The 27,180-nt window shown below is 43.5% G+C and overlaps 1 protein-coding gene across 1 annotated transcript in view; it reads right to left on the bottom strand.

The window, feature by feature from the left end:
* Positions 1 to 6,720, bottom strand: part of T265_00821 (hypothetical protein) — a gene marked incomplete at both ends in the record, with an annotated part of 48,975 nt that extends 42,255 nt beyond the window's left edge. Inside the window, one exon of the mRNA XM_009164693.1 lies at positions 6,116 to 6,720. Within this exon, the coding sequence (XP_009162957.1) occupies positions 6,116 to 6,669 (554 nt within the window). The remainder of the gene's footprint in view (positions 1 to 6,115) is intronic.
* Positions 6,721 to 27,180: the final 20,460 nt, after the last annotated feature.

Genomic DNA, 27,180 nt, shown 5'->3' on the forward strand with positions numbered 1-27,180 from the left:
TGGGCTGTCGATGGATTTTCAGCAACATTACAAAGATATACAGGTGTTGTTTTGTTAATTGGCAAAATTGGTTGATGATGTGCTAACATAGCCTGCCTCTATCGATATCCCATTTGCGAAACATATCAGTCTTTCCAGGACCGCCATAAATACTATCAAACCACCGCAATCGCTAGTCCGACCGAAGCTTAGGTGCAAGAAAGCGGTTTGCATCTTTCCTCCAGGTTTGTAGTTGAGAGACAAATGGCGTGACGATTCACCATAGACGCATGTTTTGGCTTCATATTGCCATGCAGCATGTATTTGTTTGGTGAATATCTATGCAGCGCATTCCACGATATAGACTTCATGGATGTCCTGAAGAATAGATGGTGATCAAGTTTTCGAATATAAGCTGATAGACGGAGTCTAGCATGGTCGTTGGCTTGTTCAATGAGCTGAACAACTGGATTGCAAACGTTTCATTGCCAATCGACGTGGTTCGAAGTACTACCCCACCGCTAAGCAGCACCATGCTTCCCAATAACCCACTGATGATGTCATCTCGATTGGTGATGAAACGTTTGCAATCAAACTGTCCAGCTCAGAGAACAAACCAACGACCATCTACGCTACATGAGTTACCTCTATAGGAGTCTGGCATGATGGATTCAGCCATGGATTAGACATGGCCGAAGCGACCGGTACGTGGCATAACCACGATATCCCACATCTTCCGAGGATGTTCACGGACTAATCTTTGAAGTATAGATGACAACCGTTATCTCCACCGACTTAAAAAAAACTTGTCCATTGCACTCCCTCAAGGTTATGGTGAAAGGAAGAAGACTCTCGGCGCGGAACACCAACTGAACAGTTACAGACTATTGGACAGGGAAGCAAGACCCTCAAATGCATCTTGTTTATAAAAACTGTGCAACCGTCTTTTTCTCGAACAGGTCTTCCTGAATTCTCCTGGATACTCAATGACTATTACTCAAGCGTAAACGAATGCTATAAAGCAATTTCACTAATTCTTTTATAAATATCACTTTTCAATAGACGCGAAGCGAGCTTATGGAAAAACCACATACTATTCGCATGCTTCATCAGTAGCATCCGCCGTTACAACAGTAGAACCTGGCAGTTCTCATTGGTGAACTATTTTGTCAAACAAATAAAAAATGGTCCATTTGATCCGTAAATCAGAAAAATGGTTAGGAAAAGGAAAATTAATTGGGACTTAAGCAGAACTTCCAAGAGAAAGCGAAAACACGAGGTACAAAATGCACCGAAATAAGAAAGTATTCTACAAAGGGTTGTCCAGAAAGTAGGTTTTACTTATTTACACAAAAAATCCGGTCATTCATGGCCCACAAACTTTTCATGGGTTCTTATCCAATAGGAGGGTCATATCACTGGGGCGTCGAGAGCATGCAGAATATGGCGCTCAGACACTTTGGCCTACCATTATCGCTCATAGTGCTTCAAACACCCAGATAAGTCTGCAAACGGAAAATCTTGTCCTTGTAGCGACCCAGTCACCCACACACTTGACTGTTCACCCCACAGTCGCCCACTGGATCACGAGACTTGTCTCTTTTTCATGCCCACAACCACGTCACATTAAGGTGACTCATCAGACGTCGATTGTCTGCACCGTCTAAAGAGCGTACCAACCACTCACGTGCTGACGCGCCCACGTACGTGCAAACGGACCTACATGTAGGGGCAGCAGCACACAGACTCACGCGCGCGCAGGGAGCAGGAAGTCAGCCTCTCCACAAGTCCACGGACAACCATGGAATACGTGTAGCAGTCGCACTGCGGAGAAAAACACGTTCCCGCCGTCCGAACTTTTGCCAAGGGACTCTCACATACGATAAGTTCCCTGTTGGCTCGCTCCGCATTTTATATTGCTCTTTATTTTATACATGCTACAAATCGCCCCTGTCAATCACAGCTAAAGACTTTTATTAGTGCATACTCCTTCTGAGTTGTGCTATGGCTAATCCCCACCTATGCACTAATATCCTCACCCTACTTACACAACTACATTAAACACCATTAAACTCCATTAAACACCACTACATTAAGCATAAACAGCTACGGGTTTCCAAACACGGACCCAATCAGATGCCAATATGCAGGGGGACGAATAGTAAGAATGATGACAAGATGCAAAGTTTGATGTCTTGGCGGTTAAATGGTTATGATAAAGTAAGCCTATGAATTATATCTATTCCAAATGCTATAATGCAGCAAAAGACCGAAAATGGTTGAACTATTGCAAATTGTAACCGACTGGAAAATTGTCTGGGATTCACTGTGTAGGAAACAATATACTGGCCGTAAACATCGCGGATCACTCAACACTTCCCTCACGACTTTAAACATTTAATTTTCTGAACTTAGAATTCATATTGCACTGTATGTACGACTCTCAAAAGATGAGGTAGTGGTGTAGCATGAAGTCTCATTATACTTACAAAGTGTCAGTAGTCGAAACATCTATCACATGGTCTACGTAATGGAATTTGTTTTACATGCAGGAAATGGTTGTATCGTTTAAGTCATCACTTAGAGCACCTTCTGAATCCACATGTTACCTATGGGGCACAGTGTGAGGTTTTTAGCTGACCTACAAGGCTCGTGAAACAAATACTACACCTGTGCATTGTCGCTGTTTTTTTTCCGGATTACCCTGAGTCTGTTTTTCAGGACCGAAACTGCGCCAATCGGAGCAACTAATCAGTGTCGTGCAAAATGACACAGTCAAACTTGTCCTATTCAACCACCGATAACCGTCAGAATCAATAAGTTCAGATTGTGAGGCATAGCTGTGACTCTTCCAAACATTCTCTATGGTTTTTTGAGTTCTATTCATTAAAAACTGTCAACTCTGAAGAAATGTGCCACATAAGAGAGCTAGGTCCTTACTGTATACGGGAACTTAAGATGCAACAACCATTGACACCTTCCACAAGCTGTTTTTTCTCCTGAATGAATATTCAAAACGATTACTATGAATTATAAATTCGATAATGAGAGACATGAATGTCGTGTCATCAACAAAGAGCATGCTTTCGATGCCATAAAACGGGTGTCTCTGAATCGACCAAGACTGGTACGATCCAGACAATTATCAACCAAAGAAGCGAAGGGAATCCGACTGCATGACCCCAATAATTCTGTGTCCGAAAGAAACTCGTACGACCTCTGAACATAATCGGACGGTGAAAAATCCGGTCTCACAAACTTGTATGACATTGACGTCCCTCACTCAATGACTTGCCGACCCGTGTCATCATTATCATCATCGTCGACAGCATGACATTAGTGTTCAAAACCGATGCCTTACTGCCGTAATCATGGTTGTACGAGGGGTGGTATACTGCCAGGGCGCTCACACCTAGACAGGAGGACGATTAGGGTCCTCAACCAAAGCTTTTGGCTCAAAAGCCTAACCGCAAGGCAGCGGTGTTTGGCGGATAAATGCAAATGCATTGCCTTTTCTACGGAACAAGTTGCCACATGTTCCAACCCCCAACCTGGTGGACCAGGAAACTGTGTTCGTCAGACCTCTAAACATTGACCAACCTGGTATGAGAGGCTCTGTGAGTGTCACGGAGACAATCCCCAGTATAGCTCAATCAATCGCTGAGTTGTGCAAACCGTCACACCACGGTAAGATCCAGTCTCTTCGACCCTTGCACCCCCCATTAAATCCCCCTGTTCTTCTTTTTCCTTCATTAAAGAGTAGGTAAGCCCAAGTTATACTTATAGTTGCAAGTGGTTTCTGGTACCATATAAATCTGTAGTGTATAAGCAAAGACCAGTCACAGAGACCAAGCTTTCTACATTCTTTCTTCCAAGAGACGTGAACGTTCGAATCAATGAGAGATAAAACAACAGCCAAGTTGTCTTACTTGAGCCACAGATCGCATGGCATGATGACAAAGAACCCAACTTGGCTTCTTGAGGCTGGATGTGCTTCCTGTTTGACTGCAAAAAGGTGTATTATACCAAGTTCTGTAACTGGATCCTTCCGCTTCATTAGGAGCGAGGTGTATTGCATTTTGTACTATCTATCCTTTATCGCACCGATCTACAAATCAGCAAGGTGCTTCTTCCCTGAAGTTGGAATACTGTGTTTCCATGAGGATTGTACCAACAATGATTTTGAGGTTTATTCTTCCATGACCAACCCGAAATCGTCGTTGCAAAACAGTATGTGTCGAAAACTGAAAGGGCCCAGAATCATAGTCGACTGTACAAGTCATTAATTGTCGTTGCAAACAGTCACCTAGGTGACATATTCACAGTTTCACTCCGATGGTTTCACAGGAATCTCCCATTTTGCTCCGATGATACATTTGAGAAGCCACCGGCTCAGCTAAGTTCTGGTTCCTGTTGCCGGAAGTAAAGTAGCATACCACTAAGATATTCCTGGTTTAAAGAAGGACATGCTTAACCTCCTCATGCCTGCTAGCAACGTCAATTAAGGATGAAAAGAACATAGACTGGAGTTTCGGAAATTGGTCACACTCATTGTGCTAAACAAAATCCATTAGGATAATGCACCGTCGAAGATAACCCATTGTTTGCAAGTTGGCAGAAGACAGAAGACATCGCGCACAACCGATACATGAATGAATACGAAATTAGATGGCAGTAATAGAACGGTTGAAGTATTCCGTTAGGACAGAATACTCAACCCACTATGTGAGGTAATAATTTGTGAGCTTTGTCATTGTGTGGATATGTACTTCGCAAGTATGAATCAACTAGAATTGGCTTTCATCAACAACATTTGCAAATAAACCATGGTATCGAAGGACACTCAGCTGAATCCCAACTGAATCGCTCGTTTATAGAGGTCTTTTGTAACGGAAGCAGTTGAAGGAGACCATCATAAATTAGGCTCAGCGGAGTCTCCCATCGAATGTAAACTTGTGCGTAAATTAGAGTATCTGGCTAAGTCTGTCCAAGCAGGACATAAAGTTTATGAAAACTTGGGCAGTATGCCAACGGACGAAACCGGTCGTGGGCTGTCGAACATTTTTCAGCAACCTTTTAGTATTGTACGAAGTCTAGATTTGTTTAGTCTGGCCTAATGTAGATGAAAGGGTTGCAACTTATCAGGCATTAGTAATCTTGAAGGTAAAAGCGGTTCAGGAACAGCACAGATGAAATTCCTAGTTCAGAGGCGATCCGTATCGATCATTAGCAAAGGAACAACCAACGAATAAGACCGAATCGGGATGGATAATAATGTGCCCGAGAAAGAACCACAACCAGCTTCTCAATTTATAGATCGCCTCGAAAAACACTGCCATTTCCGCTTCTTTTTACTTCTGCCTCAAGGATGATATTTCACGCTCCACTGCTGATGTGTTTTGTGATACCCAACACCAAAGAACCTGATCGAAGTTGCCAGTGCCGTGGTTTACATGAACTCATATCAGAAGTGCAGTTAGCTTTCACGATGACGGAACGTGCGGTAGCTTGGCCTAGGAGGTTTCATTAGGGAGTTCAACTGATATGCTTACCACTACCCCAGGTACCTTAGCTCCTAAGTGCCGATTTCCTAACTTGACGAATTGGCGGTATGCTTTCAACGAAACTGTAACTTAAACAAACGGGTGGTGTTTCAAACAATCTTAAGATTTTTTAGCGCATTTTTCCATATCAGCGGTTTTTTTGCAGTAGGTCCAACTTCCTACGATAGTATATAAGATATGCGTCAAATGAGTTGAACAACTGAGTGACTGAACGGGACTAGGCCAATAAAAGAGCTTATTGTAGTGCCATGGCGAATTCCAAATGAGACAGCTACTGTCTAAACGCACATCTAACTCACTGTACTAACAATGATGTAGAATATAGCTTGTCCGAAAGTCGAGTCAAAATGCATGTGATGATAGATACTCTTCAGCTCAAGTGATCTAGTTCTGATACTTCAGTGTTAAACTTCTGGCGTTTGTTGGGGAGAGTCAACCCTAAAATTGGTTCAGTGTGCCTCAATTCACTTAGCTAATAAGTTAAAACACCCTAAGTCTTGAACCACCATTCTCCTACGAACAGTGACCATACAGCACAACCGGAAACCTTAGGCGCAAAATCAATTACTCACCAATCTGTCTGTGAGTCGTCAATGACCAGAAGAACTTTTTGCTTCTCCTTGGTTGATGTCGACCTCCCAGCAGCCATACTGTGTGCAGTCGATGCCGCTGTGCTAAAACCACGCATAATGGTACTGGAAATGTGTCCGGTAATGTTGCTCATCGGTCCCATAAATGAGCCGGAACCACCGTAACCTCTTGCTGGAGAAGTTGGAGCACTGGGATATGCTCCACGGCTACGAGCAACATTCGTGCTGGACTCGTCTGTTGTGCCCGTTCGGACGTATTGACCTTGACTTGGTCTGTTGGTTCCGGGAGGTATTTGTGACACGGCATTTGTTAGTGGACCAGCAGCAGGTACTGGTTGGTCCTGTGTCCTGTACGGAGTTTGCTGCTGTATGGAATTGGACTGGAACGTTTGGTTTGGCTGAGCTTGCGGTCCAGAAGGGGCTGTTGTCCCGAATCTCAGAAAGCTCGGCAGACCTTCTTGTTCACGTTTATCGGCCGCTTCTCCTTGTAAATCCCCAGAAGAGAAACGGCGCTTTAAAAAGGTAATCATTTCCATATATACGAACGGAGAACAACAACAAGCTTCTTATTTTTTGATGTGAAACTGTCCCTGTAATCTTCTCTTTTGTTTTTCTGATCAAAAACGTAAACCGTCGGGTTGTCCAAATCCAGGCGGGTTAATAATATCCTAATCTGAGCAACGGTCAGCTACCACTGTTCGCAGTGCCCGGTGAGCATTTGATCGTAAGGGACAAGGATAAGGCAGCAAGTCGACTCTATTCTCTCATCCCGACAACGCTAGCCGACAGCTTCGATTGTTGCCTGCCCATGCTCTGTTCAACGATTTTGATTGGTTAATTTTCACGTAACCTTGACGCAAGGAGCATTTGCCTGAGAATGCTACCAAAGCAGCATCTCACCACCTTTATCCAAAAGATGGTGTTACAAACATACGTTGGAATAGATGCACTCGCTGACAGGCAATAATGGTGGGCGGAACGCCTGGGTATAATGATCATCAAGTGTGGAACGAACGTACGGGTTTAAAATCTCCCCAGAACTCCCTATATAATGGCAGTATAAGCAATCGTTTGAGTTACCTGTAAAGTGATAGCACTTGAGGATTGAATCATACGTCAAACAGAGATTTGATGGATCCTAACAGTACACTTGTCCAAATGCTTGCAGTACCAGCAGAAAAGCATTCTCAAAAGAAGTAACCCTTAGCCAATGACTCCAAAAACTTACCTCAGCAACCAGACTGATGCGGTAGCTCCTCGAATGAAGCCTAACTCTCTGTCGACAGTTTGTTTTACTATACTTTACCAAGAAAATTACATACCAAAACGACATCATTTCTACTCTGATAACTGGCTTGTTTCTTTTTGTTGCATGCAAATAGTTAAGGGCAGAATAACACCCACATATAGTCCGGGCTGTTTTTTTAATGAGGGTATGGTCAACCAACCACGCGGATAAACATAGAGAAAACGCAGAAAGGCAAATCACAGGACCATTATTTTAAACACTAGTAGATTAGCTTATCATTTGCGAACTTACTAAACAGCTATGTTGTAGTGTTCTACGGTCGGGCTAAGCATCCCAGGTTTCATTTGACATGCTGCCCTCTTAAGTTGTACACGATTCGGTATACTGGCTTTAGGTTTTGGCTGGTAGAATCATAATTCTATCGGTTGCCGTCAGTAGCTGGCACTCATAGTAATTGTCAACAGGGGCACATAGAACACTGACCATTCCTATTTGTAGGTGGGTGGAACATTAAGAGCAGCTGCCTGACTGAGAACTTTGCTTGACCTCTAGGCTAGCTTGTTCTATGGGAAAAGGAATTATCTCACGTAGGATCCAACCTCACTTTTTTCCATGATATTTAAAAAACGTAGCCAGTCGAGCTTACAAGTGCAGAGACCATGCAGGCGTTGGTTGCAAAATGACGTTTGAGATTGCAATGACTATCTCCTGGCTAAACCGGCATCAAGCGGCGAAATACCATAGCTTTGTTGATGAAATCTTTCATGTTCAGAAATCGCTTCGTACACGAAATTATTTTACGAAGCTTCTCGGCTGAGAATCATTTCGTTGGTCCTGTACCAGAAAATAATACTTTCAATGAAATAACGCACGGTTAAACTGACATGACTGACGCCTTATTCCAACTGACTTAATAGGTTTCTTATCGCAATATCACGGTCACTAAGGGAACTTGAACTCGGAACGGAGAGAAGAAATAGGTACTGCCAGCCTGTCGGCAGCCGCAATATGTGAACCTCACTCTGAAGCACCGCAAGGTGGCGAAGGTAGTCTGCACGTTTTGGATAACTATTGAAATCTGGGGCGGTGTTTTGACAGACTTCGATATATTGATTACTTGTCACCCAAGCAAAATCTCTGACGAAACCAGTAATCACAGACTGCTAGTTTTCATGAATTTAATCCCCTATACGCTATCAGCTATGATGTGTCGTACAACTTATTTATCTCAGGCCAACGGTTAACTTCCAATGCTCACTGCAAAGATTTTACTGAGCAGTTGGCCCGGTCGTGGTGGCCGAGTGGTTAAGGCGTTGGACTCGAAATCCAATGGGGTCTCCCCGCGCAGGTTCGAATCCTGCCCGCGACGCTCCTTTTAGTGCGTTCTGATCTTTAGCACGTCTTCTTTTCTCTAGCTTGCCACCCTGACTTTCACATTCGCAATGCTTTCGGAGTTGAAACGTGCAAAGTGGTGACTCCTGGGGTATGGTCGATTCCGTTCTGTTGATAACCCTTCGACGGGAAACCACAGTGCGTTGTTTCGGTGTTGAAAGTTCAAAGGATGGGACATTCAAAAAAGAAAGCCGGGTTAAATCTTAGTTTACGATTTACCCGCTACACAACAGTAAATTATTTATTTTAGGATGGAATTTGAGAAACAATTATGTAAACTATTTTCCCACGGTAATTACGGCATAGATCGTATGCCTTGCACCGGCTTTACCTCCCCTACTTTCAACGTACCCCATAGTCCATCTTGGCCTCAGATAACTGTATGGGATAGGATAAGAGTGGTTAGAAGTAATCCTTATGCCATGAAACTTGCGGTCGTCTATTACGTTTTGACTCACGTCAGCTCCGTCAGCTGAATCGTATTCACACTGATTGTCAGACGAAATATGGTCTGTGGGTATTGGTAAGTTTTTCGGCTGCATCAAATACATTCCAGGGCCTTCCGACATGTTAATTACTCCCATTATCATAACCGATATTTTTGTATGTTTTGCTCTAAAATACAGTCTTGCATGTCAGCGTGTCTTTAATTACCAGTGACCACACCAACTCTGATTTAGAATAAAGGGACGGAACAACTATGGTCTCTGCTGTTATCCCAGGTAAGACCATTTAAAGGAAACAGTCGGTCATCCCGAACCGCTAGAGGTCGGTTAGGTGCGACGCCACTGGATAAGCAGTTGTTGGCTTAAGACAACGGCCTACTTCTTGAGAGGTAAGTCAGGAAAACTCATCCAGTAATGGTTATGAGACCCGCAGTGTGCACTGTGCCGTTTTATATTCTTCACAGCAAATTCATTACATCCAGCTTCGAAAACTCAGCAACCAATTGTGCAACAATAGCAATTTGATCAGCAAAATTGCCAAGACTCGCTTACGACCTACCAAGACCTATATATTCAGATCATAATATAGTCAGGAAAGCTAGGTGGTTCAAACTATGCCTTAATCATCTGAGTCAGTCGCTGCTGAAAGCACGTCTACGTAAAGAGTGATGCAGCAGACAAAGGCAATCGAAGGTTAAACCATCATGGGAAGAAGCAGAATCTCCGTGCTTAAACATTCAGCTAGTAATAGAGGAGTCAAGGAAACCTAGGTAAGAGAACGTTTCAATGGCTACCTTGTTAATACAAGATGCACACATAAGGTCATCTTGAGGTACAACATGAAGCAATGACATCATGCCCAAGCGTATACCAGAATCTATAAGGACCGACATCAAGCATTAAAATGTTGGGTGACGCGGTGATCTTATTCGGCAGCTACAAGCTCGTTGTGTGGCTTCAACAACGGACCAGACGTTGATATTGATTAGGCACCAAAAGTGCATTGTTGAATCAAGAAGTCCGCTTCCAGATGTGCCTTTCATTCGTGCTACATGTACTTTAACTCGTAGCACCCGTGAAGTCCTTTTATTTGTAGTGTCTGTAATCCGTTGTCACATTTACCATTCTTCCTGAACTTAAACCACACTTTGTAACTGTTGTACACATTGTATCATGACGTCTGTTCTAATGTTACGAATACACAATTTTCCGGTGCGACCTGCTGACTTCTTGCTGAACGAGAGTATTTACGCTCCGTTGAACTGTTTTTTGACTGCTGAAACCAGTGGGTCCAAATCTATGTGTTTGTGTCAACTGTTGAACGTCACTATAAATCCCTGTGACATTTTTTATCCGTGAATAATTTTCTTACCGTGAAATATATCACTCATGCTGAACCATCTCCAGTTACCGCATTTGGATCGGTGTAGTGGATCGTTGGATCACTGCATTTGGATTGGTGTAGTGGACCATTGGATCTACACATTCGTGAGTCACCATCTGACTACTCATTCTTTTCCTATTGTGATTTTGTGATCTTGTATTGGTTACGTTGCTTGTTAATTTATCCGAACACGCTGATAAGGTCCTAGTCCGCTACATATTCTTCGTAGTTCCCATTTTTATACAATAGCGCTTGAACTGTACATCAGGTCCCGACCAACCATTGAGCATCGCACAAAGAAGTTCGACCTGCTCACGCGACGGTATTTTTCTACCAGCTCGTTTTGACCTCAAAATATTAGCAGGAAAAACACAAAAATGATACATTTCATTGATCACTTTTAGCTCCACACAATCTACCAAGAGTCACGATTGCATGACCACTGAAATCTTTTATTCAGAATCAGGTTTTGACGTTGCTGGACTCTACACCTAAAACCACATTTACGAGAGTTTTCCACCTTTGAAATCTTGTACGGCTTTTTGGTTAGAACCCACTTTCGACATTTCATTTCGAGACCTTTAAAAATTCTCTCTTAACTCTAGCTACTCATCACTTTGTGAGTAGCATACGCCCAATGCGATGAATTAACCACATGGTATTTGTCCCACGCTCTCAACAGACCCTTAACACCTACCCAGCCACCTTGCTAACTCGACACAACACAGTATGGTGACCTAACCCCTAAGCGAGCTTAACATGCTCATATGCTCCTCAACGATTACACACCAAAGTACTAATGCTAACTTACTACACGCCAGCAGTATCACCGACATTCGGAACCAAATTGCCCTGCTCGACACAGGGGTGATATCTACTGTCCATGAATATTATACTCATATCCACTTGAGTTCCGTTACATAAGACAAGAAAATAAGGTCCCTAAGAGTGAGACCTGCCTCCGATTATTGTGTAGCTTTGTTCGTTTGAAAATTAGTGACAGTCAGTATTTTCCGGATAATGAATGCGACTGCGTACGCACTGGGCCCATTACTGCACTAAGATGTTTTCTATATCCTCACAAATGTCTTAAAGTTGGTAAAATAATCTTACTGACATACAGGAAATGTGATATTGCAATGTGAAGTTTGTGCCCCCCCCCCATTTTTGCCAGAATGGTCTCTCGATCCGATTTTAGTATTCACGATCACTTGTGAATTTGCTGCGACACAAACAAACCACCTCTTTTGTACGCACGAGGGTCATACTTGTTTGTTCGGAGTAACACTATATTTTACTGTCAGTTAATTAGAACAGAGTCTGTTCTTAGACCTCTCTGAAAACAGGTATAACGAGAACTTCTATTAAGGGAACTACTCATAAGGTTGCTGAAAACTCGTCGACAGGCCACGACCGGTTTCGCCCTTCTTGGGGCTCATCAGGTAGACGCAGTCCCCGAGTTTCCGTCAACCTTATGTTCTACTTGAACCCAAATTGGACTGTTTTGGAGAAATACAGTCATTTGCAAATCGATTTGGTTTTCACGAGAGACTCAACTGCATCTCTCGTTTATGCTATTCTACAACTGAATGTGCTGCACACAGACCACCTCACGTTTCAGTTGGCGAGATATTCGTGGGCTGTCGAAGAGTTTTCAGCGACCTTTTGAGTAGTTTCCCTAATGAAAATATACTGAAGGAATTGATTTTCTTGTGGCCATTTTGTGAGCTGATGCTAGATATTGCCATCAATTTAATCCCTGGTTATTTTACATCTATCAAATGAAAACCTTGGACTGACTTCTTAACCCTCATTCGCACGCCGATTTTCCGCCTTCTAAATGACATGCCTCCAACATGTCACCTAAACAAGTCCTTTGACCCGATGCTGACAGGAGACCCAACTGAATCCTACCTGAGTCTCCCGTTATTAATAAACTTCGACTGCATCTGCTACGCGAAAGTCACCTCGTGTTTCACTTGAAACGATATTCAAGATATCGATAGGTTTTTTGACAAGAAAAGATCAAAATCAAAGTTAGCCGAGAATTGATCAAAAGTGGATTTTCCTCTTACCATCGGCTTTAAAACCATCAATGCGTCAAGTTTTATGCGATCCTTTGCCAATCAACAGCCAGTTAGGCTGTGGTGAGCCGATGACCTAATAACCGCTGCCGCACCAAGCGCACCTTACCCGGAAGCGAAGTAGCTTACCGAAGAATGGCTTGTCAACTGCTTACGAATGAAAACGTATGACATTTCTGGAAAATATGACTTCCTTATCTGCTCCGTACGTTTCCTCACCTGCAAACGTTGCGGAGTAAACGGACAAGGCCTGCGTGTATACTGGCTCAATTCACAGGGGACGTGGAAAACCAACACCAGAGAAGAATCTTGAGTGTCCAAAAATACTAGCATCATATCCAATGGAAGTGTCTAAGCGTTCTACTTTCTTGGTCCGCAAGCTGTTCCTTGTTCTCTCATACTTAGCTGTGACCTGCACTGGTTGGACGCATCAGCTGGACGTCTATACACCCTTTTTTACTTAATCGCTCAACTGTTCAGTTGTTTACTAATCACAGGCTAATAGTTACTACGAAACTTTTTCGCGTCCGCATATGTGCTGTTTCCTGTTACTCTGTAAGGTTAACTCAATGATTCATCTTAAATAGTTGGTTTCTTCCCTGATCAACTAACCATCCTGAGCTATCAGCCTTCCGCGTTAAAGCGGGTTATCAAGACATCAGGTCTCCCTACAGTAGAACTCCAGCTTAGCTAATTTCAACGACAGTCTCCGGAATTACTAAATTTTTCGTCATTTATGAATTAAGGTGAATTATTACCCACCGCCTATAATAAAGGAATTGGTAGGATTTCTCCCTGAACTAGGATGTGTCTAAAGTCATGTCAACTTATCCGGCCTGAATCACTCAGATTGCTTCCTTGAGGTCGGAGAAATCTCAAAGCAATTTATGCCGAAAAGCTTATTTTATCTCAAGATTTTTTAAGATGCATATCTCCAGCCAAGAAAGGATCCTAAATGTTTAACACCCAATAAGAAATACACGTTTGTATCCGGTTCAGAGTACAAGTACAACACATACCACTAACACTCATGGGGCTATGGAACTCTGGTTTTTCCAAAATTAAGCCAGGACGTTCCAATGTATTTTTTCTCGTGATCGTAGAAGTTGTTAACACACAAGAAACGAACCCGTGCTAGGGGAGAACCAGAGTTATCTGAATAAAACTGGCTAAAAATCAGCCAAACAGCAAGTACAAGATGATGTGAGCTCTTTAAAGACCCAGTACTTCAGTTTTGTTTTCACCTCAGTGTTCATATGCACAGTGAGAAACAGAAACCAGCTACCTGTGAAACTATTTTACTCACTATCTCGTAGATCACTGGATCAAATAAGAGCGAAGAGAGTGGGCATCCTTGTCTAACACCAGTTTGTGTATGGAAGTTCTTAGGGAGCTCTCCTTATCATCATCATCATCATCATCGCCTTCAGGCTCTCATTCACACAACCTGAAAAGAAACTAAAAGCAAGAAAACCACTGGCATCGGTTAGTCGCCGCTTTTTTCAATGTCTCCGGCCAAGCGCAGGAAGGGTCATGGGGACTACGATTTCGAAGGTGGGGAAGATCCATCAACAACAGTTCTTCTTAACCTCTTTCACATCCTTCTGTCCGCCTCACAGTTTGCGCCATTCTGAAGGAGGCATGGAAAACAACACTCGTCTCGATAGATGACATCTTGTCATGCGTAGCACATGGCCGAACCACCACAGTTGATGGCACCGGAGGGTTCCTGCGACTGAAGTACCTACTGCATAACTAAATGTCGATTTTCTAATTACATCGTCACAAATCTTGTGACGCCACCAACAGTCCTGAGAAATTGGCGGTCAAGAACCTTAAGACGCCTCTCATTATCTGTCCGTAAAGGCCGCCCCACGACCATACAACAATACAGCCCCTATTGTAACCTTGCACACCTGATCTCTAAGGCCCGGTAATATGGTTTTATAAACGTCTGCAACTGATGAAAGTAACTAAAAATGTTGACATCTCGTGGTCTGTGTTTTCTTGCTGTTTTCATTCGACCGATCAAGGAGACTTAATATTCTAAGGAAACCAGACGATCTAGTGAGCAATGCGCACAGTTAAATCATACCTGTAATTTCTCAAATAATTTTTGCTTGTACTTACTGTTCACTATTGGGGAAAACAAAATCCAAGCTCTTAAAAAAGGTGCATTGCGCGCGATTTAGCTCTTTGAGTCAAAGGTACAGCGACCGGGAAATCTGGCGCAGAAATGCCTCATTTTTGATAAAGCACTGTTGTATTGGTAAACCACAGCTGGAGTAAGCAGACTTCATCACGTAGCCCCTATATATGGAAGCTCCATCGAGAGTCGACGCTCATTTGTTCTTAACTAATTGCCCAGATAATGTGTCTGCTTCTTTTCTGGATGACAAAAAAGACTAAACAACGGGCTTTCACTCTAGAAACACAATGGAGAGGCTACCGGTTCTAATCTTTCCTTGAATTAATAAATGTATTGACCTCCATATGGTTTGCAGTGAAGCTGCGTTGGTTGAGACATGTGTTGCGTCGGCCGAACCATCGTTTGCCAAAGAGAGTATTGTTTTCCATGCCTAACTGAGAGTGGCGGAAGCCCTTGACCCGGAAGAGAGGTACGAAGGAGATTACAAAACGTTTGGGTGCTGTCGGCGCTACTCGCCTACCAGGATGAGGACCGCCTGATCCCCACTGCGCCTGGTTGGAGACGTTGCGAGATATGGCTTCTTACCGATGTCAGTGGCGATTTGGTGCCAGTTTCTATCCAGACTGCCAGAATGAGTGTTCGGAGATGTAGGCACTTCGGAATGATTGTGGCATGCCAGTACTAAGTCCATTCCCCGTCCACCTTTATTCTTCTCTTCACAACAAGGCTTTCAATTGAATCATGGTTGTACGGCAGCGAAGCATCGGTGTTGAACACTGATGTCATGCTGTCGATGATGATGATAATTATGACGGTTTGCAGTATGGGTACCATAAAAAACACGGTGGTCCAAAAAGAACCAAGCCTCCTGTGTAGTTCACATTTCCTGGAATAGTAATTTGATACGACGATTTGGAAGATTATCCGGTATTCGCAGTATGCGGTCACCCGAAATGGATCACAAATTGCCTGCACAGATAACGCTTTCAGGCGAAAAATCTCTCAATTCCCCCTTCCCGCAAGAGAAGAAGTTAAAATAACCTAAAACCCGCTTCCTTTATATACTGTGAACCCACGGCTTACCTCTGCACTTCCAAGAAGACCTCTTAATGGATAAAGTCTTAGTTACTGGTCTATCGATCCGATATACCTTATTGGTAGACACGAAGTCCGAACCAAATAGTAAGCAATAATGACCATCAATCGGACCTGCTTGCAATGACACTGGGACATATCCATCCAACTAATGACTGAATGAACCCATTCGACGATGTTCAAGTGAATAGTTTGAAACAAAAATGAAACCCTAAACAATACACGGACAGGCTTTGTGCATGTCTCAGATTTGTGAGCGCTCGGGCTGAAGGTTTAGCGATATTATGATTTTCTGACAGCTGATTTATCAGCACTTTAGAATACACGGACAGGCTTTGTGCATGTCTCAGATTTGTGAGCGCTCGGGCTGAAGGTTTAGCGATATTATGATTTTCTGACAGCTGATTTATCAGCACTTTAGTTACTCAGGCAGCGTTTTTAAAAATTTCGAGCTAAACTTTTTCAGCAGCATAAAACCTCACCCGCAGAAAACCTGCACGGGCTACAGTGAGCGCAGCCCCACAGTTGTCAGATTGTCAAATGATTTTTTCCACGGCATTCCAAGTTAGTGACTAATTCGATGTATTTTCTTTTACTTAACGCTACTAGTTCTCATAGCTGTACTATGCAAACATTCAACAACGCAACGGATGAATCCACATACTGGTGATTGATCAAATGCTACTTACGGCGTCATGCACCAGCGTTTTAACTCATGCTACTCATGAGTAACGTGATTTTATTACAAAAACGTCACTTGATGTCATGGCAGTATTCGAATATACGCCTCAGGGCAGTTGTTCAGCCTGATCACTAAACCAATAGGATCGGAAAATACAACTATGGCCCCTAAGGGATGCGACAAGTGCGAGAGACTAGTCGGTAAACATTTTTTGCTGGTCCGGTACAAAGTCACCTGACATGTCTGGTCAAAGGCCATCAAGCGGAGCTATAAGCACATATTTCCCAGAACCAGTCAGAATTCTGAGCAAGACTGTATTTTTTCCTTCTTTTCTTTATGTCCTTTGCCTCCAAAGTGCCCAGGTTCAATTTGGAGCGTTCCATATCCTGACGTGAGTTGACGAATCGTTAGGCTGAAACAATATTTCACCACCAGTGAAGGTGTAATGCAATGACTACTCTCATATCCACAAACAAGTTACCGCTCCGTTTGCAATGGCCCACCAAATGCTATGGATCAGTTGGCTGTCTAAAAATTTACGGTCACTCACCGACATATAACTCAGCTTAGATGAACTTGCGATCAACATAGGAAGCAGTGGCCAGACGTGCCCTGACAACAAAGTTTAGGCCCAATTCGTCTAACTGTTACAACACATCCAACCCGAGTCACCAGGTCAGCTTGCTTTAGAAGCCCATATTTCCCACCTTTTATCAATGGCTGCCTGAACACCTTTAAGTGACAGATACACAGCTGAATCTCTTCTGTGTACAGTGAAGAATATCCGGGTTGGTGTTCCAAGCCTTGTCCCTGGAGTGGCGGGTTCCCAGAAAATGTTTTGCCTCAAGGGGTGGATAAAATTCATTTCTGTTTTTCACTTCAGTTTACGCTATTAGTCCTTGTGCAACATAGGTTCGTTTTACTGGGTATTTACCTCTTGGAAAAATAAAAAAATTTAACATTTGATGATTTTGATTCTCGTCGTACTAGCAGAGTAGACTAAAAGAGCACAGTTGTTTCAGCCGCAGTTTCTTAACGAACTGAAATCGCTTGAATCCAGGGAGGCAGCTCTTCGAAGATCTAGAAGTAACTCATGGACCTAAAAAATGCAAATGAAAGAAAGTAGCCTTGTTCAGAAAGTACATTTTGATCGCCTATGACCGCGACCCGGTCAATGGTACCCGTGGGCGTATAAAGCCTCCTTCTGCTTAGGGATGTTGCAACTCAACCCTTTGATGCCCTGTAACAAACTGAACAGCTATTCACCATGGAATTTCCGGGTGAACACAGCCGATCTTCCTCAAGAGTTAAAGGCAGCGACTTCTGTTCACAGAGCACCTCTTCTACCCTAGTTGATGTTGTATTGATTAAACAGTTGCGAAGAAATTTACTACTCGTTGTCGTTTCACTGCGGAAGTGGGACATTCATTAAGAAATGTGATGATTCGCTTTGAGAAGCCATGCAATGCACAGCTATCCATCCTTGCTGGGAACCACTCAAGAACACTGAATTCTGTTTCATTTGCAGGATGGGGTTCGAAGTGAATAGCCACACCACCTAAAGTGTGTATGTGTGTATTCAACTTGTGAAATGGTGTGGTGTGCTATTCTGCGAACAGTTTTTTCCCGTATGATCACACTAAAGTTCGCCAGCACTGACATAGATCAAACATAGAGTTGGATATGAACCTGAACAATCTATACAACAACGCTTTTGTTTGAATGGCCGCGTTACCTTGTTTTATGCGTTTCACATTTATGAGTGCCCATCAAAATCTGAGTATACATACGCCCAAATATCCGCTAGCAATTGGTAATTTTTTTAAGAAAAAGACCTTTTTTCTAGTACACTAGCAACCTGGTCTTAGTTACCTATAGTTTCACAAGTCATTCTTAATAAGAAGTAGATATTAGATGAATTTGTGTACAGTTCAGTAACACAGTGTCCCTCCTGGAAGAGAATAAGTTCTCCTGGGACTTTGTTCAGTAGAGTGTTTGGTTCACTGCAGTGTCCCAAGTTCTTATGGAGTTCTTATGGGAGATGCTAGAACATCCCTAGATGGGAGATCTCACTCAGTGAAAGCTACTGTATGCAATCTTCTTAGGATGAGCTTGTCTGGCATGATTTGCGGGCATCAAATTATTTCAATATTTAAAACAACCATTAGATGGGTAAGTCTTATATCTGACTGCTGTTCCCGCTCCAGGGTCTGGTACCGGAAAAAGACTCACCAACAAGGAACACAACAGGTTTATTGCGAACAAGCGAGTGCGTGCGAGTGTCACACTTACAAGGACCTCATGTTATTTGAATTCTGCTTTCATCGATCCAGGCTGTTGCTGATTTGATTGAATGCATGGTTGGTCTGGATGCTTGCTGGTTTTCGTATTGATATTTTGGTGGTGTTTAAGGGTCTCGGTAGGCTCCGAGCGTTCTCGCTTGCTTTCAGGACCTTGGCCTTCCTGATAGGAAGGGATAATATTTCTGATTAATGTTTGTCATCTGAGAACAATTACGCGACTTTTTAAGGCCAAATTACTTCAAGGGAATCTGCTTCAAAATTTGAGGTTGAACCTTTAGCCTTGTACTAGAAAAACTCTCGGGGTGAGTACAGTTTGAATCCTAGTTTTCTCTTGTAACTGATACACTAATTCCGTTGGATATTCAAACTATTTTGCAGCTAATTCTTGTCAACTGGATCGTAAACTATCTAAAGCATTTACCTAAGTCATGTACTCCGGGAGTGCTATTGGTGTTTTGACTGTTGTAATTCCCAAGGTGTTCTGCGTGGTTACAAACGTCATCGATTTATGGAATGTGGTGTAACATTCTCTTTTACATGCTCCTCTGCGAGATTTTATTTAGTGTCAGTAAACCCTTGGCAAATCGGGGCTGTTGCCAAACCCCGTGCGTTCAGTCACCTGATCGTCTCTATGGTCAGAAAATAACGAACTGAATTACCCACTAATTTCCAGCTTTCACTTAAATTACTGTCACGATACTGATAATTGATAAGGTTTTTATATGGCCACTTTAATGAGCATCACCAAGCGAATTTACTACAGAGTAGATCAGCGTGCTTGTGTAGAGGGGGCAGTCAACACGTGACCACGTGACATGGATTCCGTGATTGAAAGATGGGTAGCTCTATATCCTGCCTAAGCGCAAGTTGCTCACAATGCCGATCATCCACTCCTGGCTGAAAAGATTACTGGTCAAGCTATTAGCCGAAGTTTGTTGGTTCGAAACTTGCCGATGTTTCATGACTGACGCTCTACTGGTGATTCCCAAGAAGATAAAAACGGCTTCCTAGCTTATCAGCTCAGACTGGATTTACTCACAGAACGAAATCTCTGTTGAACATGACTTCTCAAACCCTGTTCATCAAATGAAGGGGTGATAAGCTGCATATGGAATGCTCAGTATCCTATTCTTGAGGATAGCTTTATTCACATTTTATTACAGATCTGCGTGTTTAGATAGGTCTATTCAGGAGCTAACGGTCTATTTGCCTCGCTTGTACATCAGTTCATTCAACAAAGGCAAATGAGGGAGTTGCCTCTCAAGCAACTACACTACTCAGAAGGTCGTCGAAACTTCTTTGACAGCCCATGACCGGTTTCGTCCTTCTTGGGCTCATCAGGTAGGCGCAGCCTCCCGATTTCCGTCAAATTTATGTTCTACTTGAACTTGTTGAAGAGTTAAAGTGACCTGAGTAGCGTAATACGTCCATACATGTATCGCGATATCTGGAATATCTTACCAACTGAAACATGAGACGGCCTGGTGCAGCACCATCAGTTGCTTAGATACATCATAAACGAGAGATACAGCTGGGTTCCAAGTGAGTCTATCGCAGAACCTAATTTGTTTGCAAACGAGCGCAGTTCGTTAACTTCGTGCGATTCGGTTTCAATTAGAACGGAAACTCGGGGACTGTGCCTACCTGCTGAGCCCCAAGAAGGGCGAAACCGATCGTGGGCTGTCGAAAAATTATCAGAAACCTTTGTATTATTCATTTACTCACGTAACCATGTTCAACAGCTACATTGTCTTCCCTTTCCAAAGACAAAACGATCCCGGCAGGTATCGACGGTCTCCTACTTAAAAAAAATTAATGCTGTTTACGTTCAAGTCTCTCGGTTTCAGGTTGAGTTCCTTGACTTGTCATCCATGACCGAATGATTGTGCATTTTGACACTGTGAAAAAAATGTCAGCTTTATTCCGCAAGAAAGAACGTTTCGTTTCTGTGGAGGCGGGTGGCGCGTTAAGCGCTGACAATCAACAATCGTCCAAAGGAGAGAAACGGACACACAACTACGCCATCATCTGGGGTATCAGGGCCTAAATAACAAGACAGGATGAAAGCGTGATGTTTTTTAGCGACAATCGGACGTTTTGAGAATTACTCCCAATAAAAGAGATCGATTCACTGACGTCAAATTTGTGTCGCCATATTTTCGCACTTTTCTGGAAAAACTGTGAATTTTCTTTTTGCTGTCCGGGTTATGGAGGGAGAAATGAACACTGCGATATTCAAAGCTTACGTTTTCTTTGCCAAGTTTAGTTAAAACTAGGTTTTCGTTCCGTAAAGTAGGTTAATATCGAACGGAGTCATTATTCACTAGCCATACAGTCTTTATTCACATCTCTCTCCTTTGAGCTGCTCAGAGGATAACTTCACAAAATAGGTGAAACTTCCTTCTGAGAAGTCTTCGCTCTAGCAGCCAGTCACCATCGTCATCACCATCGACAAGATAACATTAGTGTTCAACAGTGATTTTTCTCTGCAGGCAGACAGAGTGGGCGTCAAGGGTAGAAGATTGATTCTGAAATGCCTGAGAATTTCAGCGCCGGAGGACACACAGATATTGCTCACAAAACAGATGCAGGACGAACGGAATTATCAGTCCTAACTGACAGGCCTACAAAGAAAGAGAGCTAATAATGAAGTCCTGAGGAGGGGGAAGAAAAAGTATGCGAAAAATAAAGAAGGGAGGCGTCAGAAGCGATCTGTTTCTACTTACCCGCCCTATTTTATGCAGCAGCTAGGGTGACTCGGCTGATGGCACCACGCGACGGCCGATGTGGCATGGTATTATTGTTAGTTGTATCATGGTTTTACGTAAGCTGGAATACTGCCAGGGTGCCAATACTTAGGCAGTAGGACGATTAGGGTCTTCAACCGAAGCCTTTAGCTCAAAAGCCTGACCGCAAGGCAGTGATGTTTGGGTGGGAATGCAAGTGAGTTTCCATTTTTACGGAACAAGTCAACATACATGTACCAACTGCCAACCTGGATGGCCAGGAGACAGTGTTGGTCAGACTTCTAACCATTGACCAACCTGGTATGAGAGACTACGAGTGTCCCCGGGGCACTGGCTCAATGGGTCATGGAGACACAGAAGCAATCACGCAACCGTAAAGTACATCCTCTCGTAACGGGACTACTTGACCACGCGCTGTGGTTTTCATGACTTAGGGGGAGGCGCTTTATCCCGTCTAGTGCCTTAATCACACTGCTGAGCAGCCGCCCTCAGCCGAACGGTCACGTGCTCAAACTACTAGCCACAGGTCATAAGTTGGAGACTCACTGAAGTTTCGTGAGATGAGAGAGAGAATTGTGTAGATGTATGAAATGGGCTGCTATATTCGGCCAGCAGGTTTGATACTTGTTTTTTAACCTGGTTACTTACCTTGGAGTTTTACAAAAAACACAGGGTGATATTGTAATAAGGGCTAACTGCACTTGTTCAACCTGATGAATGTTCTATGAGCACCGCATTGTGTACAACTACGGTTATCCACAAAAGAAGAGTAGCCGACTATTCTCGCAACACGCTGACTTTTTACTTGTCCAAACTTTCATTGATAAGTACCAAACTAGGTTAAAGGTCACAGCAGAATCCTGAACGCACTCCTTCCCTTCTGGTTTCCATCTTCTGGTGAAATGAAGAAGGCCTTCGGTGCGGAGTTATTCACTAGAAAATGCCAACTGAACAGTTACAGACTATTGGACAGGGAAGAAAAAATCTCTCATATGCATCTCGTTTACAAAAACTGAATATCCATCTTCTCTTCGAACGGAACTTGCTGAACTTTCCTGGATATTCATTGACAGTTGCTCAAATCCAAGCAAATGCTACAAAGCGACTTCACAAATTCCGTAACAAATCTCCCTTTTAAAGAGACGAAAAGCAAATTTACAAGAAGAAAACATACTACTCGCATGCCTCCCCCATCAGTAGCATCACCGTTACACTGGTAGTAATCTGTAACACCTTGTCTTCCATAGTCTTACCACGCTAAACCTTGGGATATATACAACTGAAACTGAATCCCTATTTCTGTGGTAAATGTTCTACTGCCTCAGTAGGCCATCTCCGTGTACCCTTGTAAGCGTGAGTACTTGGCCACCAACCTTGGAAGAAATAAGAGACATTTCCGACTTAGACAGTTAGGACACATCCCGGTTCGGACAGTGCAGCATATGAATCAATCCACTCTACCAAATTCAAATGCTGATGCAGGTACACGATCGATAACGGATTCATCGACAGTTCGTCTCTTTCTTGAACCGACCAGATATCTGCCTTTCCCAACCTGTGCAGGTCAGTTAATCTTACGGTGTTACAGTTTCTAGAATTTATTACTATCAGAAAATGGAAACCATAAATAGCGGACAGAAGGAGTTGGTCTTATCGTTGACACTTCCTTGGTGACTGTAATGCATCAGCAGTGTACATCCGAAAAGATACGGAGGATTACACCTGATATATCGTGCAAAAGCTCATTTCTCTGTGCGCTTTCCAGACTGCGATATGATATATTTGTGTGGCAGTGGCGACGAGAAGTGAATCCCACTTAATACATCTTACGACAGCTTGCAGCTGCACAGTGTATCGCAACTCCATCATAGACTGCAGTACCTGCAAGCATAGAAATGGGTGACAAACAATAGAAAACCACACATTTCCGCGAAAGAATGTGCTCGGCAGCCTTTAACTGGTAGTCGGCAGGTCTCGTTTCTCCCGACAAAGTTCGAGTGTCCAAATCGGTCTGTTATTTGTCCGATCCTGAGTGCAAATGGCTAAACACTGTCTAGAACTAAACCTATGAGGCCAACGACAAGCAAAGGTGAACTCAGTATGACTGGACCTAGAGGATGTTGTCGCCGTAGGTTTTTTGGTGGCTTTCCATTTCTGAAAGCCTCATTCATTCTGGCCGTTCCTCAATGATCCTTACTTCATTCGTCACAAGTGTGATTACAAAGTTTTTCCGTTCTTCGAAAAAATACTCACATTTTCACACTAATTTGGTTTTGACAGAGAATTCAGCTGAATCCAGCTAAACCTCTCGTCCGCTTCAACTGAATGTGCTGCATCAGACCATTTCAGTTCGTACGATATTCGAGGTATCGCAATACGTTGTTGTTTAGACGCAACCACTACTCATATGCAGGCTGAAAACCCTTCGCTCTTTATCCGTTCTTGTCGACCCCCAGCGTGCAACGTCCCAGGTAGTTCAGTCACACGTGCACATCAAGATTAGCTTCAAGTGAGAGTCAGGTGTGCACCTATGTCATTTGCTTGTAATCGGGAGCGCAGACAAAGCGGGCTCACGGCCACAACCACCGTGCATAGTAGACCGAGTGCGAGACTCGAATCCAGGCAAACCCTGCTAACGGACTCACGCTTCACCAACCAAACCCATGGTAGAACTTGGCTTGCTAGCTGAGCGATTCAAATTTGTTTCCAACGTGGTGGACAGGGCTTCAGCGCACCTACACCCCGTTACAATCCGGTGTCAATCACTTCTTGAATTTGGTTTTTTTTGAGATCACAATAAATAAGCCGTGCTGTGCGAGGAATTTAGCGGTCCCAACAACCTCATATGTGCATTAGGTTACGTGTATTCAGACCAGGTTGGAAAATCTCAAGGCGTTCGGTGAGTTGGTCAAGCTTCGGATTTATGGCAGGTTAATTTGGGTCAGCTTCTACCTTCGGACCCTCACTCAGTGGGCTAACCTAACCTAAACTGATAGGGCCGGTGATGGTGGTGGTGGGGGGGGGGTCCCTGGCCGGGCTAGATCAAGCTTCCTGCGGTCCTGATTGCCTAGAAGTGAAGCTGAAGCGATTGCGCACACAACTGTCGCTAGAAACTTGCCGTGATTGATGAGTGTAGTTGAGCTCAACCGTAAGTGATTGCGCCGGCAATTATTCTCCATTGTCACCGTTTTATGGGTAGTCAACGGATCAATATGAGTTTGCTTGACCAAAGAAAAAAGGTGAGTCGCCAGTGTTGTGTGCGACCAGACACAGAAAGAGCTTTTCCAAGTGTTCGCCAGCTTTTCAAATGGAATCACTACTACCAGGTTGCCAATCAGGAAATTGCTCGGAAAATCCGAGCAATCAGTCTCCATCGCTCCTTTGACAACCCGATTTTATTGGTTTGTTGTAGGATCAATTGATGTTGATTGATCGAACCCAATCGTTTCAAGTAAGACATCTCCGGTGAGAGCTTGTCACCATATACGTAACGAAGTGTAGGAGCTCATTCTTGCTATCACAAGAGTATCCCATTCCAAAGCCAACCTAACACTAGCTCACGGTGTGGTTCGGGCATGACGAAGCGTGCCCGAAGTGATTGTAATTTCCTGAAAATCATCCCACGGAAATCCTCAAGGAATTCGTTTTGAAAGGAGTGTTAATGCGCAAGCGGAAACTCGGAGGACATTTTGAACGGCCTCTCCAACGATAAAAACCACGTATATCACTTATGCATGGTGAATAAACTCTTATTTGGTCAGCTTACGCATGACCAAAGTCGAGATCTGGCGGCCCGTTTCCTAGAATTTAAAGTGCACAACCTTCGTTTCTTTCATTGCTTAAATAGCCCCCTGAAAATGGACTGTGAGCATGGAAACGAGCGACACCCATACTGGCTATGTGAGTGAAGTGGTTGAAACAGAGTTGAAACCGCGCTCAATATTTGGTCCAGTTACGTAGCGGCTAAAATTTTCGCTGATTGTTTGTCACGTAGTATCTGAACGGGTTTTGAACGGCAAGAAACTAACCAGGAATGTGTTCATATTAAATCAATAAGTTGCATCGTTCCATGTGCACTACTCAGGGGAGAATTTTGTACTGTTCAATCAGTTGACTTCTGGGAAAGGGGCTATCCATAATAGAGAATGTGCGGACGAATAATATTGTCGAACTGCTCGAGAGCCTATCTAGATATTTACAGGACGTAGGATACGAGTATTTACGCATAAAACGCAGGATTTCGAAGGTCTGGACAGGCCAGCATCAGTTCGAGTCTTAAGCAGTTGAAGGTTATGGAAAACTTATGATTCGAGGTTCGTATAGTCTTGGAAAAAACCAAGAGTATTTCTGTTTGAAGGCTGACTAAAAAGAGCTGGTCATTTGCACAGGTGAACGTTGATGTACACAACCAGCCGCTTATTTATTCCATATCACATAAACGACGAATGGCATCTGAAGTTGTATCAGTTTTACCGCTTACATACATGTACTCTTCACTATCACGTCCGTGTGTGTGCCTGAGAGAATGACCTAACCTGAACTGATTCCCGTTAGATCCATCGGGTGGAGAATCTAAGACCATTTTCTTTTATAAAAAAAACTTAAAACTGGCGGATTATTTCCTTCAGGTGTGACGAAACGCTGTCGGATTTGACCGAATTAAGCCTATTGGTATCCACTATTTTCAGTGCGTCTGCAGGCCGCAACGGACAAGCATCGACTGGTTGTGCCCGTTCCACAACCACCTCAGGTCTAAAAATGGCTAACTTCAAAGACCATTGTTTGGTGCTCACCAGATCCAAAAGGCTGCACACCAGGCCAGCCAGACGTTCGGGCAGACCCAGTCGCCACCATCAACTCAACTACGGCTCGGCCGAGCAGCAATCGATGCAGCAAGACCACCGCTGCAAGCGGTGGCGAGGGCATTACCCCCAGTGTATCTTTCCGCCCTAACACAGGCACCGTATGAACTAAGGTTGCTGACCTGGTGATTCAGATTTTTTTCAGTTTTGAGCGAAGCGTGTGCATGCACTGTGTCAACATTGCTACTCGTCTGGTCAGCTATCCATTTCTACCATGGTAACAAACTTTTTTCGCTATGCTTTCAGAAGAGGGGGCCACATGCTGTCGTCACAGCATTCGTTGTCAGGGCAAACTGATGGCAGCATTCAAACCCTGGCTGTAGAAGGTGCTTACAAAATACTGTCAATAATGGAGGAGAGTTGAGGATGGCATTGGTTGAGCTGTTGGAGTATCCAAGTCCTGAACCTGAAACTCAATAAAACCTAGACCGACGAGTACTTGAATCCTGATCGCCTATCGAATCGTCAGATTATCCATACTCCAAGACTCACACCACGGGTTGTGCAAACTGACCGGTTGAAGTGAGGTCCGGACGTCATTAAGGTGAAGTTTTCAATCATAAGGAACAAGGGTTTCGTGTGGGATCAACTTCTCAGTAACTGATAGAATGCATTTCAGGAAGAATGAACTATAAAGTCAGTTGGGCAACAAAA

Source organism: Opisthorchis viverrini, assembly GCF_000715545.1.
Source record: "Opisthorchis viverrini unplaced genomic scaffold opera_v5_8, whole genome shotgun sequence".
Lineage (NCBI taxonomy): Eukaryota > Metazoa > Platyhelminthes > Trematoda > Opisthorchiida > Opisthorchiidae > Opisthorchis > Opisthorchis viverrini.